Source organism: Capra hircus, chromosome 10 (genome assembly GCF_001704415.2).
Source record: "Capra hircus breed San Clemente chromosome 10, ASM170441v1, whole genome shotgun sequence".
Lineage (NCBI taxonomy): Eukaryota > Metazoa > Chordata > Mammalia > Artiodactyla > Bovidae > Capra > Capra hircus.
This window is the reverse complement of record NC_030817.1, coordinates 35314637-35330366: the sequence shown is the minus strand read 5'-3', so window position 1 is coordinate 35330366 and position 15730 is coordinate 35314637. Positions and strand designations below refer to the sequence as shown.

The 15730-nt window shown below is 41.0% G+C and overlaps 1 protein-coding gene and 1 non-coding gene across 2 annotated transcripts in view; one reads left to right on the top strand and one right to left on the bottom strand.

The window, feature by feature from the left end:
- The window catches only part of TBPL2 (TATA-box binding protein like 2), a 45115-nt gene that overhangs the window by 16007 nt on the left and 13378 nt on the right, over positions 1-15730 (bottom strand). Inside the window, exons 4-7 of the mRNA XM_005685928.2 lie at positions 12459-12916; positions 11506-11593; positions 9416-9507; positions 6025-6192 (exon numbers count right to left, since the gene is read on the bottom strand). Coding sequence (XP_005685985.2) covers positions 6025-6192; positions 9416-9507; positions 11506-11593; positions 12459-12916 — 806 coding nt within the window. The remainder of the gene's footprint in view (positions 1-6024; positions 6193-9415; positions 9508-11505; positions 11594-12458; positions 12917-15730) is intronic.
- Positions 14230-14311, top strand: TRNAS-GCU. The gene has a single exon. It is a non-coding gene; the product is annotated as a tRNA-Ser (tRNA).

Below are 15730 nucleotides of genomic sequence, written 5' to 3'. Positions count from 1 at the left end.
ATAAGCAGGGTGACTATATATAGCCTTGACGCACTCCTTTTGCTATTTGGAACCAGTCTGTTGTTCCAAGTCCAGTTCTAACTGTTGCTCCCTGACCTGCATACAGATTTCTTAAGAGGCAGATCAGGTGGTCTGGTATTCCCATTTCTTTCAGAATTTTCCAGTTTATTGTGATCCACACAGCCAAAGGCTTTGGCATAGTCAATAAAGCAGAAATAGATGTTTTTCTGGAACTCTCTTGCTTTTTCCATGATCCAGCGCAGTGGTGCAGCAGAAAAAAAAAAAGTTTTTGCTCTTAAAGAGTGGATCCAGATACACAGAAAAACTTCATTCCATTCTGCAGTGGCTATGACCTCTTACTGGCACCAGAAAGATGCATGACGGTGGTGAGGGTACCCATCTGAAGTATATGGAGGTCGTTATGTGTAGACATGTCTTCCTGGGACATCACTCTATTTTCCTGCAGAAAGCCTGTCAGGACTTCTGCCCACAAGCCACTTCCCGACACTGGGGAGACAATGGTACTAGCCGGAGCCCTGAAAAACTTCTATGGGAACTATGAAGTTCCAGCCAAGAGAGTGAAGACTAAGGGCAGAGAAGAAATGTCTTCATTTGATTTTCCAACCAAATCTGAAGACACTAAAAGGGAAAAGAGCAAATAAAAGTCTTTGGTATGTAAATACCTGGAAATGTCCCTAACCTGGGAAAGGAAGCACACATCCAGGTCCAGGAGGCACAGAGAGCTCCAAACAGCATCCACCCAAGGAGGACTTCACCAGGACACATTGTAATTAAGATGGAAAAAATTAAAGATAAAGACAGACTATCAAAGGCAGCAAGGGAAAGCCAACAAGTTACATACAAGGGAACTATGGTAAGGCTATCACAGCTGACTTTTCAGCAGAAATCCTGAAGGCCAGAAGGGATTTGCACAATGTATTCAAAATGATGAAAGGGAAAAACCTACAACCAAGAATACACTACCAAGCAAGGCTGCCATTCAGATTTGATGGACAGAGCAAAAATTGTACAGACAAGCAAAAGCTGAGAAATCAGCACCACCAAACCAACGTTAAAAAAAATGTTAAAGGGACCCATCTAAGTGAAAAAGAAAAAGCCACAACTAGAAACGTGAAAATTAGAGAAGGAAAAAGCTCAGGTAAAGGCCAACAATGCACAGTAAAGGTAGTAAATAACAAAGCTAGAGGAAAGTTAAAAGACAAAAGTAGTAAAATCATCTATATCTACAATAAGCAATTAGGGAATTCAAAAAAGAAAAAGAATGGTATCAAAAACAGTAATCATGGGGGGGAGTAAATATTCAGGGTTCTTAAAATGCCTTTGAACTTAAGAGATCAACCACTTAATTATGTGTATACACACCCACACACACACACACACACACAGATTGCTATATATGAACCTCATTTATGGTAGCCACAGACCAACAATCTAATAATACATAACACACAAAAAGAAAGGACTTTCCTGGTGGTCCAGTGGCTGGGAATCTGCCTTCTAATGCAAGGAACACAGGTTTGACCCCTGGTCTGGGATGTTCCCACAGGCCTTGAGCAACTAATCCCGTGTACCATGACTACTGAACTCGTGCCCTAGAACCGCTGCTCTGCAACAACAGAAGCCACGGCAATGAGAAGCATGCACATTGCAACTAGAGAATAGCTTCCAGATTGTCACAACTACATAAAGCCTGCACATAGTAATGAAGACCCAGCACAGCTAAAAATAAAATTAAAAATAAAGAGAGAAAGAAATCCAAACATAACATTAAGGATAGTCATCAAATCAGAAGGGAAGAGAACAAAAGGAAGAAAGGAACAGAAAAGACCTACAAAAATAACCCCCAAGAAATGAACAAAATGGCAGTAAGAACATGAAGGTGAAAGTGAAGTTGCTCAGGCGTGTCCAACTCTTTGCAACCCCATGGACTGTAACATATCAGGCTCCTCCAACCATGGGATTTTCCAGGCAAGAATACTGGAGTGGGTTTCCATTTCCTTCTCCAGGGGATTTCCCTAATCCAGGGACTGAACCCAGATCTCCTGCATTGCAGGCAGACTCTTTACCATCTGAGCCACCAGGGAAGCCCCAGTAAGAACATATCAATAATTACCTTAAATCATAAATTGACTAGGGACTTTCCTGGTGGTTCAGTGGTTAAATATCTGTCTTGCAATGCAGGGGAAGAGGGTTCGATCTCCAGTCAGGGAACTAAGGTCCTACATGGTGCAGAGCAATTAAACCAGTGAGCAGCAACTACTGGGGCCAAATGGTACAACTCGAGAGTCCATGGGCTGCATGAGAGATCCCAAGTGATGCAGAGAAGAGCCTGCATGCCACAATTTTTGTAGGTCTTTTCTGTTCCTTTCTTTCTTTTGTGCCCAATGCAGTCAAATAAATAGATACGTTCTAAAAAATTAGAAATAAAACTACCATATGATTCAGCAGTTCCACTCCTGGGTATATATCCAAAGAAAATAAAAACATTCAGAAAGTTACATACACCCCAAAGTTCACAGAAGCATTATTTATAATAGGCAAGATATGGCATCAATGTAAGTGTCCATCAACGGATGGATAAAGATGATGTGATATATATACACAGTGGAATACTACCCAGCCACAAAAATGAATAAAATTTTGCTATTTGCAACAACATGTATGGACTTGGAGGGTATTATGCTAGGTGAAATAAGTCAAAGACAAATACTGTATGATGTCATTTATATGTGGAATTTAAAAAATACATCAAACTAGTGAATGTAACAAAAAAACAGAATCACAGATACAGAGAATGAACTATTGGTTACCAGTGGGGAGAGAGGGAAGGGAGAAGAAGTAAGAAGGGATTGAGAGGTGCCAATTGCTATAATGTAAAAAAAAATAAGCTACATGGATATATTACACACTACAGGGAATATAGCCAGTATTTTATAATAATATTAAATGTATAATCTATAAAAATTTGAATCACTATGTGGTACATCTGAAACTAATATTGTAAATCAACTGTACCTCAATAAAAAACAGATACATACGTATATATACAAAAAAAGTCTTTGGTATGTAAATCACGGTGAACTGTCTTTGGCTTCAGAACCATGATTTTAAGGTACTAGCATGATGAACTCCCAACTAGAGATTTACTTCATTTTATTTACTCTCTACTTCATTTCAAAAGAAGGCTGAGACAGAAGGAAAAGAGGTTTTGGTTAGAGATGGAGAACATTTCATGAAGATTGAAAACAACAAATAGCTGCCGATCTCTTGGATCAAACCAGCTCATTCAAATCTCAGTTTAAATGTCACTTCCCTTAAGTCTTCCATATCTTCAGCCCTTCCCCAGTTACATTAAGTATCCTAATTGATGCTACCAAAACACTCCAAGAGGTGTTCACCTTCGCAGTTACACCTTCATAGTTACATTTCATTACTGTCTTTGGTTTCTCTGTTTTCCCTTTTAAATAGTGGTTCCATAACGGCAAGGGCCCATGGCTGCACTGATTGCCACTAGCCCCATAGCATCTACTACACAGCAGCCACCTAGATTCTACTCATTTAAGAAATATTTAAGATAACTTTGATTTATTGGGTTGGCCAAAAATTTCATTTGGATTTTCCCATGAGATGGAACAAACTTTTGGGCCAACCCAATAAAAACTGAATGGAAGGGGAAAAAATTGCTCAGGGAAAATGGAAAACAATTATGGAATAGAAAGACTGATGGAGAAGGTGCCCAGTAACAAGTGAGATACATATTATCAGATGCTGATATACATATTTGTAGAATCAGGGGAATTAAATGAGGTTTTAACATAAAGCAAACTTGACTTGACAATCGTAAGTAATATGTTGCCATGGTTCCCCACAGGGCTACAGGCAATTAAATAAAGTCTTCATTTTAAAGAGAGAAATCTGCTGAGAAAGAGGTTTTAATGCCCCAGTGTCACAAATACACACACTGAAGTTGTAATCCATACGATAAGGATGGAGGGCATGTTGGGGGAGGCAAAAATGAGACTAGAAAGAGGTATCTGTGAGAGTATCTGGCCAAATTTTTAAAAAAGATGAATGAGATCATAAAACTGGCTTATGAGGAGGGAAAAACAGTGATGGACCCACTCCAAGTGACTAAAAGCACAGCATCAGACAAATTCTCATCTTGCCCTTCTGCAACTTCATTTTTCAGAGGTAGAAGAACTGACAAGGGGGCACTCCCACCCCAGATTTAAATCTGACCTACAAAGAAGACAATCTTGGTGAAACAGAAATGAAATTTGGGGGAACTGCACACATCATTTCAGAGCCCTAAAGGGCCAGAAAGGGGAATGCCAAGACTAATACAGACATGTACCTCAAAATTGGGCAGACATCTTTCACATGTTCATTAAAAACTGGCTCAGAGAAAGATCGACAAGAGGTCCAAGGTTGAGGATCTGGAAGATTAATAGAGTATGTGTTCAGAGACTCTTAAAAATGAAGGTTTTACTATGAATCTATGAGGCATTCTAAGATTGAAGGAAGAAAAGGACACATAATGAAGCAATACATCTTGCACGGGGTGCTTCTCAGTGAACTCAAAGGGTACCTCATAGGCACTTAATAAACATATGCTGAAAAAATTGAGGCAGAGGAAAAAATGAAAATACAATCAAGAGCAAGATATTGCTTGCTAAGTCTTTTCAGTCGTGTCTGACTCTGTGCAACCCCATAGACGGCAGCCCGCCAGCCTCCCCCGTCCCTGGGATTCTCCAGGCAAGAACACTGGAGTGGGTTGCCATTTCCTTCTCCAGTGCAGGAAAGTGAAAAGTGAAAGTGAAGTAGCTCAGTCGTGCCCGACCATCAGCGACCCTGTGCACCGCAGCCTTCCAGGCTCTGTCCATGGGATTTTCCAGGCAAGAGTACTGGAGTGGGGTGCCATCGCCTTCTCCAGATATTGCTTAAAGAGTATCATAAAAGCTAAATCACAGAATGAACAAAATTTTTTTGAAAGTTAGGGGAAAACAAGGCAGTTTTTAACTTCTGTTTAGGTCATATGTCAATGGAGAGTTAACAAACATTAAAGAACACACATCTCTATGATCCCTCTCTATTATTAAGCAGAATGATTGCTTAAAGGCAAAGGGAAGGAAAAGCAGAGTGAAAGGACTTCAGTTCAAGTTAGATCACAAGAATTTAAGAGCATCTGTGATTCTAAGCCAGTTCAAGTGCGCTGGCCTAAGGGGTGGTGGGACTTAGTGCTTGTCAGTCACCCTCCATCACCACTCTCTGAGGGCCTGAGCAGGCTGTGAGAAGCGCAGAAGCAGCTGGAGGAGGAGCACTTGCTATTGAGTGGGGAAGTTTCGTTTGAAGAGGCCAAGCAGGCTAGAGATACTCCCCAAGAAATGTGAATCCATGAAAGAAGCTGTGGTGGGGGCTACAGCCACACACAGGGAAAGAACCCTCGAACAAACTCCACAGGACAAAAAGCTAGATAGGATTGCCTTCGTAAAGTATGCTACGGCCATTCTTTATCATTATAATATTATTTAAAAATCTTCTCTCCAGCCCTTTCTCCCTTCACTGGCTGTCAGCCCTTCCTACTTACCTAGTCCGTATCATACCTTTTCTCTTCCTGCCACCGCCCCCAGCCAGGTGTGACTTTGTTTTTTAGAAATCTACATACATTAGTGAGTCTCAATGTGTGGGACTCTGGCCAGCTGCAATGGCATCACCTGTGAGCTTGTTAGAAATGCAGAGTCAAGCAGAATCTCTGCGGACTAGAGCCCAGGCAGGAATGTGTTGATAAGCCGTCCAGGTGATTGCTATGCAATTTAGTTTTGAGAACCACTGTTTCAGAAGATTAGACACATATGGTAACCAATGAGGACTTAGGTATAGCAACTTAACCCTTTCACTTATTGTGGCTTAAGAAAAATGTACACTTTCTCTGAAAGACATATACGCAATCCAAATAGAATTTTAATATTTTGGTAAACTCAAAGTGAAGTTATACAATCATACCTACTGAACTGCTGATGGGTTAGCACCAAACCTTCCAGACTGATAGGAAATCTCACATCACAGCTTGCAACCATGTTTTGAATTGTAAAATCGAGGAATCTGGCAGGAAAGCCCAGCTTCTGCACCACACGAGCGTATTTTCTCGCTGCAAGTCGAGACTGCTCTTCGCTGGGGAGGGGCAAGACATTAAAGATGTCTTAATCACTGCGACTGCTGACAAGTTGGGCCATATTCAGACACTTCTCTGATTTTATTTTTAGCATTTGTACCATGTTTACCATTCACTGTATACAAAGAAGCTGCAGACTTTGAAGAGAAGGACCCACCTCCCCTACTACAGTCCCTAGCACCTAGAAAAGGGTTTGGTACAAAGGACAGTTGTTGAATCATAAACAGATTTGTGTCTTATTTTCTTTTACTTGTTTTAAGAGCTATTAGATAAAATTAACAATTTACACCAGTTCTCGAAAGGTGTCTTCAGGTCAGCAGCAGTAGGATCACCCGAGAACTTGCTAGAAATGCCAAGTCCTAGGTCCCACCTCAGTTGTGCAGACACTCTGGGTGGGGCCCAGCAATCTATGTTGTAACAAGCCCGCCAGTGACTGTGGTGCTAAGGGTTTAGAACCATCCATGTGGTCTAAAAGTACGTGCCATTTAGATGAGGAAAGCAGCAGCAAAAATAAGGACATGTGCACACAAAAAAAGTCAACACGAGAAAAAGTAAGATATGGGCCGTCTGAGTGGTACAGGTAGGATATCAGGACTTGGATCTTTATGGGGCAACTTATATACTTATAAAAAGAGTCATACCTCAAAATCTGTCCAGTTTTGCTTAGGCTTTCTTATACAACTGTCATTCAACTCATGCTCAAAATGAGAAAGACATAAATTCACCCAACTCTGTGGCTATGTTTTTCTAACCATTTGTCCAGCTCTGTCCTTAAATCTATGGCAGAGAATGTGAAATCCCGAGATTTGGGGCTTTTTCAGTGGTCACTATGGTCACTACCAAAATAAAAACAATGAGCAGCAGGGGTTGCTAAACAGGGACAACACCTGGTGAGTAAAACCTACGAATTCTACCCTCTGTTATGGCTTACCCCTATCTTTAAGATGAAAATCAGAAAGCACATTAAAGAAAAGCCAGATTGAATTTACTTGCCTGGACCAAAGAGACTGGTAGAGTCTCTTTCTATTCTAGATCTCTCACCCCATAGTCCAATTTTCACATCACCTCACTCTATGCTGATTCTCTTCATCCATTTCCAACTCCTGAAATGTCCCTAGCAGGGCCATGTCCCCATAGCAGAAGTGAAATAAGTGGTTCCCATTTTTAAAAAACATATTTCACCTAACTGACCCACTACATTTCCTACAGTGCTAACCTTTATAAAGTCAAATTTCAAGAATTTTCATAGCCCTATAGTTTCTTGTATCACACAGAAATTCCCATTCAAACAACTAACAGTTAAAGTTTACATATATGTTCTTGTACAAACACTTGAAACTAGGTTAAGAACCTTGAAATTTCAACACCAGTGGTGATTACCACTGATAAGTTTAGCCCCTCTTCACTTCTCTGTGCAAACAAGGTATCCCTCACTCAGCAAACTCTGGTTATTACAACTGAAGAAACTACACTGGGATACATTTTTTGAAGATAATTGTGATATCCCTTATACTAACCAAGCTTTCACAACTCTCGATCCAAAACTTAACCTCAATATGTGGCTATTAATAATACTATATGTGGCTAAATAATTTTATTTTCTGATTGAATCAAAACTATCTTCCTAGATATTTGTTCCCTCTGCTCCCATTTTAAACAATGCTGAAATGAACATCTTTGCAGAGTTGTCCAAAAATGACTTCAAAATGGAGACTTCTACACAGATCAACAGAAGAGAAAGTCCGGAAACTTACCTGGACACAGGTAATGGTGGCCACCAGTTACATGTGGCTATTTAAATTTGTATTAATTTTAAAACAAAATAAAAGTGTCAATTTCTCTGTGGTATTAGCCATATTTCAAGTTCTCATGAGCCACATGTGATGAGAGGCTACCACACTGGACAGCACAGATACAGAACATTTCCTTCATCCAGAGAAGGCTCTAGGTGAATCAAAACATTAATTTCCTCTCTTCAATACAAAGCAAGACTTGAAAGAAACAAGAAAAACATATGGAGGTCAATACTTACACGTGGGGAATGCCTTCCTATGCGTGAAGCCAAACATTGAAGCCATAAAGAGATTGGATAGACTAACCATACACACAAAAATTAAATTGTGTATTTAAAAAACCCCAAAATATCACTAACATTAATATGGGAGAAATACTTATAGTCCAAAATGGCAAAAATACTTAAATACCAAAAGGTAAATATCTCCATAGAATATTGGGCAAAAGATACAGTAGACAGTTTATATCCTTATGAAAAGTTAGTCTCACTAGTAAATAAAAATTTAAATTACATTTAAAACAATGTAACTTTTGCCAATAAATTTGGCAAATATAAAGATGAATATTAACACTCAGTGTATATTGAAGAAAATTGGTTCCCTTTCAGGAGGACAATTTACTCCTCATCTACTAACACCTGGAGTGAAGAGCAGCTCTCCTACTAGCTTTATGGCAAACAGCTCTCCATCAGCACAGGCTACCTCGGCATGAGAGCCAGGAAAGAGAAGCCTTTTAAGAGATCCCTCTTGAGTGAATGCTCAAGCTAGTGGTCAAGAAATGTCTAATTGCCCTCCTTTGAAAAGTCCTATCCATGTATCTGCCTGCAATGAGGGAAACACACAGGAACTACTTCCCCAGATTTATAACAGGCTTTACTACTACTATAGCTTTTCTTTTTCTCATTTTAAATATACCTTAGAAACAAGTTGTAATAGCCTAGTGAAGCCCCCTTCACTATGCTACTAAGTCACTTCAGTCGTGTCTGACTCTGCGACCCCAGAGACGGCAGCCTGCCAGGCTCCCCCATCCTTGGGATTCTCCAGGCAAGAACACTGGAGTGGGTTGCCATTTCCTTCTCCAATGCATGAAAGTGAAAAGTCAAAGTGAAGTCGCTCAGTCGTGTCTGACTCTTAGTGACCCCATGGACTGCATCCTGCCAGGCTCCTCCACCCATGGGATTTTCCAGGCAAGAGTACTGGAATGGGGTGCCACTGCCTTCTCCGTCCCTTCACTATGGGAGACTGTAAAGTGGGATATGCCAGTATTATGAGGCTGAATGTTTTTAACCCCTAACTTTGCATTTCATGAATGTAACTCTTCAGCAAAGTATTTTGCATCTACTGTGTGTTTTAGAATATTAATACCATCCTTCCTTGTTTCACGTACTGAATTATTTGTCTGATTTTGGAGGAGGGTGGCTCCTCTTACCTTTTGGCTCCTGTGCAGACCATTTTCCCAGAGCTAAATATGAGGGCTGTAGTCCTGGGCTCTCGGATCCTCATTATGACAGCTGCAAACCTCTAAAGACAGAAGCCAAAAGAACAATTAACCTCCACGAGGGGTTAACACCTGCTGAAGCTGAAACTCCAACACTTTGGCCACCTGATGTGAAGAACTGACTCACTGGAAAAAAAACTGATGCTGGGAAAGATTGAAGAGAGGAGAAGGGGTGACAGAGGATGAGATGGTTGGAAGGCATCACCGACTCGATGGACATGAGTTTGAATAAGCTCTGGGAGTTGGTGATGGACAGGGAAGCCTGGCATGCTGCAGTCCATGGGGTTGCAAAGAGTCGGACACGATTGAGCAACTGAACTAAACTGAAGGGTTAGCATTATTCCAGTTGCAAGGGTGAGCTAGACATGAAAAGTGTTGAATAAATTGAAATTTAGTGGGAAACTAAAAAATGTCTGGGTCTATTCTCCTACCCTAAGGTTAACAAAACGATCATGATTCTAAAACGTACACGATTCTAAAAGAATAATAATAGTAAAGCTAAAATTTGAGTATCTGTTATGTTTCAGACCCTATGCTAAAAGTTTTATAGGACTTATTGCATTGAAGTGCTGACAGTAGAAAGAACCCTGAGTCAGCACTACACACAACTGATCAAGGCCTATTAATGTTTTCCAGGTGTTTACTAAAATGGTGGCACTCTCACCTGATATTCATTTTGTTAAATTCTTAAGACATCTGAAATGCCAAACCAGAATTTTTCCAGCTGTCAAGTCTGCTGCTGCTAAGCCGCTTCAGTCGTGTCCGACTCTGTGCGACCCCAGAGACGGCAGCCCACCAGGCTCCCCCATCTCTGGGATTCTCCAGGCAAGAACACTGGAGTGGGTTGCCATTTCCTTCCCCAATGCATGAAAGTGAAAAGTGAAAGTGAAGTAGCTCAGTCGCGTCCGACTCTTAGCGACCCCATGGACTGCAGCCTACTAGGCTCCTCCGTTCATGGGATTTTCCAGGCAAGAGTACTGGAGTGGGGTGCCATTGCCTTCTCCGGCTGTCAAGTCTAAGTATGGACAAATCCTATGCATCAAATTGAGAGGAGAACTGAGGACGGCAGCTGAGGCTCAAGATGTTGATTGCTCAATTGTGTAGTCAATCATAGCTACATCCTTAAAAATTCTAGCCCATCACTGGGCTTCTGTCCTCATCATAGCTAGCAACACAAAAGATAAATAGGAAAGCTTTGTTTCACTAGGTAATATTCAGGTAATATTTAAATTCAGATGTCAATAGCACCACTACCACAATAGGAAACAAAGACTTTATCCATAAATAGTTGATGTTGGCAAGGTCCTCTGGGTTCTGACTAATATGGCCTTTCTCATCTAACTCCTTAAATCCTCCACTACCCAAGACAGTGAACTTTTCCCCCGTAGGCACCAGGTCTTACTCATCTTTGTACTAAGTAATTTAACTAATCATTAATGTTGATTGAATTAATAAATCCTACGTAAATAGACCACTGAAAATGGGATGCCTGGCCTTGGAAAGACACAAAAAAGAATAGATTTTATTAAACTTTGATTTTAATAGATAAGATAGAATTTAATATAGATTTTATTAAAGCTGGAATCATACACTTCAAATTTGCACTTTATACAATTGAGATTTCCCAGGTAAGAGAAACTATAAGTGAAAAAATACATGTGTCAGCTGAATGGGAAAACAATTAGAAAAAATTATTTCCATGAATATGATGACATTGTAAGAAAGTTAGCATTTCCATAGTCAGGCTGAAAATAGTCACACTGAAAGGTTTTTCTGAATAACAAGGAAAAGATCTTAATGTTTAGAACTGCTTAATAAGTATTCAACACAGAAAATGAGATTTTTATAAGTTCAAAACAGAGAATGAGGCAATTAAACTTTCAAATTGCCAGAAGTCTTCCACCAAACATTTTTTCTTTTTAAAAAATATTAACAAAGGAATGAGTCAATATCATAATCCTATGAAGGAAAGAACATCTAAATAGAACCTAATTATTGAAAAAATTACTGAGAAATCTTACCTTTGGGTTATATTCTGCATTTTTTGCATGCAAAGCTATTTTCTTCAGATCCAATTTACAGGCCAAGTTTACAGTGGAAACTATGTTCCTAAAGAAATAAGTCAACCTAAGTTATACCAGATTTAAAAAGTAAAAAATAATTAAAAAATATTTACGTCATTTTATAGGTTTAGGTGACTTCCTAGGGGGAGAATTATTCCGAACATGAAATATATAGTTACACAGTTCTTAGTATATTGTAAAACTCCTAAAGGACTAAAATGCTTTTTCTAAAATTTCGTGACTAAAATTAAGTTTTAGATCTTTTTCAAAATGCCTCAAAATAGAAAGCACAACATCAAATCAACTTGCAAATCAAATTCAGTTTTACATTTTTTTTATCCTTTGTGTTATTCCAACTCCAACCACAATTTACAACAACTAAAGTGCTTTAGTGTAAACAATCGGAGAAGGCAATGGCACCCCACTCCGGCACTCTTGCCTGGAAAATCCCATGGATGGAGGAGCCTGGTGGGCTGCAGTCCATGGGGTCACAAGGAGTCGGACACGACTAAGTGGCTTCACTTTCACCTTTCACTTTCATGCATTGGAGAAGGAAATGGCAACCCACTCCAGTGTTCTTGCCTGGAGAATCCCAGGGATGGCGGAGCCTGGTGGGTTGCCATCTATGGGGTTGCACAGAGTCGGACACAACTGAAGTGACTTAGCAGTAGCAGGGGTGTAAACAATATAATCCTTCAGGAATATGTAGACTAACCCTCAACTCCTGCTTAGGAGATCAAGAGTTGGTGCTTCATTTTTCAGATAAATAGTCTAAAACCAAGTCCACTAAGAGCTGATAAAACAAAGGATACTGAGATCTGAAATTCTCTTCCCTACACTATTATGATCCCAGTCAAGAATACAAAATCTATACTCCGAAGCATTACTCATTTAAAACAATAGCAACTTACTGTAGTTGAGGCACAATTCCAGAACATTCTGAAATAGGGGCCATTGGTGTCATAGGAGTTATGGACGCCAGAGGCAAGGAGTGTGGTTTCTCAGGAGAGGGCTGGGCTGAGTTACCATCAGCAGGGTGCAGATGTGAATGGGAACTTGACCCACTGCTGCTGTTTAAGGCCAGGCCAGTGTCCAGTTGGCTGGGTAAGGGCAACGTAGTTTGCTGACTTTGCGTTTTACAGTTTTCTTCAATTTCATGCTTGCTCCTAATGACAGCCTGGTCTTTATTTTCTTGGGAGAGCTCATCTGGTAAGAAGCTAAGATCCACAGCTGAGAAACTGCCAGATGTTTCTGTGACTTCTTCAAGCTGGGGATTAAATGCAGTCTCTGGATTTGATGAAGTAAGCATGTCCACATCATAAGGCACAGATGGGCTCAGCAGGGGTGATCTGGGTGGGGTAGGGGCATCCTAGGCCGTTCCCGAAACAGAAAAAACACAACACACAGAATATCATGTCACACCCAAAGGATGCCACCTTGGCTGGCAGGCAGTGTGTTCAGGAGGAGGCCGTTCAGATAGCTTATATTCACAGCCTGCTCGTTCCACAAAGTCTCCTTAAAGTTCTACTCTAGGGTTACAACACACTTCATGAAAACAGGAAAATACAGAAAAAGCAGGTTTCAAAAAACGTTTTTCTTTGGTTAGATTTGTAGTAAGTTGCTACTCTAAATCCACTTCTGTAATTCAGGTAAGTTGACAATCAAACTCTAAATCTGTACTTTGAAAAGTACAGATTTTTCTGTACTCCCTAAGTTGATTATAAACTTTAGTTGACTTGGAAGTTTTTTTTTTTTTTTGAGTTTTAAAATCATATTTTAAAGAGAAGAGCAGTAAGTGAAGGAAGCTGAGGATACAGCCTTGAGTGCTAATCAAGCCTCCACAAAGGACTCATCTTTATTCCTTCTAGTCAAAGGAGAGATAAGAAATCATTCCATTTATGTGCATAGTGGGAAAGTTATTGAAATTTAAATGGAAAGATTGGTTTAAATCAATGTATTGTATTTCCAGCCCAGGGACAGCTAATCAACTTCCATTATCATCAACCGAGGGAATGAGGTGTGTAACTGATGGAAACAGCTAATATAAAACTCATGGCCTTTGTTATGGAAAAAAATTGTTGGTACATATTACCACCCACGTCACCCAAGTTGCACGCCTGGATTCTATATTTTGACCACTAGCTGGCAGGATAACCTCACCCATCAGTAGATCCTACTTCTAATAATTGAACAGTCACTAATGCCTTGTGCTGTGTCTTCTCCATGACAAAGTTATCTCAGCTAATATGTCTGGCTAAAAGTGTGTGCTCAGTCGCGTCCAACTCTTTGTAACCCTATGGACTGTAGCCCGCCAGGCTCTTCTGTCCATAGAATTTTTTAGGCAAGAGTACTGGAATGGGTTGCCATTTCCTACTCCAGAGGATCTTCCTGACCCGGAGATGAACTCATATTCTTTACCACTGTGCCACATGGGAAGTATATATATATATCTGTGTGGGCTGTGTACCAAGTCACTTTAGTCGTGTCCGGCTCTGTGAGAATCACCAGACTCCTCTGTCCATGGTATTTTCCAGGCAAGGATACTGGAGTGGATTGACATGCCCTCCTCCAGGGGATCTTCTCAATCCAGTGATGGAACCTGGGGCTCCTGCATTACAGTCAGATTCTTTACCATCTGAGCCACCAGGGAAGCCCATAACAAGTCTGGCTAGATCCTATTGGGACGAGGTGGCCGAGTGGTTAAGGCGATGGACTGCTAATCCATTGTGCTCTGCACACGTGGGTTCGAATCCCATCCTCGTCGGCCTGTGGCTTCTGTGGCCCACTTTGCATTTTATGGAGCTTCCCTGATAGCTCTGGAGAAGGAAGTGACAACCCACTCCAGTATTCTTGCTTGGAGAATCCCATGGACGGAGGAGCTTGGTGGGCTACAGTCCACGGGTCGCAAAGAGTCAGACACCACTGAGCGACTTCACTTTCACTTTCTGATAGCTCAGTTGTAAAGAATCCTCCTGCAAAGCAGGAAACCCTGATTCAACTCCTGGGTGAAGATCCCCCGGAGAAGGGATAGGCTACCCACTCCAGTATTCTTGGGCTTCCCTTGTGGCTCAGCTGGTAAAGAATCTGCCTGCAATGTGGGAGACCTGGGTTTGATCCCTGGGCTGGGAAGATCCTCTGGAGAAGGGGAAGGCTACCCACTCCAGTATCCTGGCCTAGAGGATTCCATGGACTGTATAGGCCATGGGGTCGCAAAGAGTCAGCAGGACTGAGCGACTTCCACTTTTACTTTCACTTTCAGATCCAATTGATGGTGCTGTTACCACAAGTCCAGCAGATGGCAGCGGTGACTAAATGTTAGACAAAAACACTTGGAAGAATGCAGTTATTTTCTTAAAATAAGATTTGACCTTATTTCATTTTGAATTATGTTATTAGCCCCATCTCCCTCCACCCCCACCCCACAGGTGGGCCCTAGGGAGAGTGAGGTGGGGACAGCGGCCCAGATCCCTCTCCATGATTTCCGGGGCCTCTTCTGTTCTAGCTAGGAAAGATTTCATCAGCCAATTTACGCTAAAGCACTAATGTCTGCAGCATCGGTGACTCCCCTCCTTTTTCCCATTACGGCATTTTAGCAGAAGGCAAAACTCCCACCCAAAGAACTGAACTTCAACAAGGAATCTGAGGCAATGGCAACAAGATATTAAAGAGGGATGTTTTATGTCAGTGGAACCCTGAAAGCCTCCTGTCTGAGTTCACTTATAGGCACACACCTTAGAGAACAAGCTTACAGAGTATTCCCTAAGTATACAGAGTATAGCCTTACACTTGAAGAAACTTTTTGTTAAACTGTCTTTACAGAGCCATTAACTCATCTTTCACGGAATCTTCCCAGCTTGGGCTCTCCTTTGCAATGTTAAATGCTGTGGGACTTCACAGTTTCTACTTCACTGCTAATCACTGGTCTATTTAAGCACCCCCCAACCACCACACCCCCTCTGTTAAGTTGCTCTCTCGCTTTTTCACTTGTTTTTGGCTCCACCACATGTATGATCTTAATTTCCTTAGCAGTGATGGAAATCCAGGCCCCTAAAATGGAAACTCAGAGTCTTAACCACTGGACCAACAGGGAAGTCCCTTGTTTTTCTTTTTGGGGACTCTTTCCTCTGTTTTCTACAGTTCTTATATTAAAAAGCAAAACCTCAAAATGTAAGAATCAACAAGC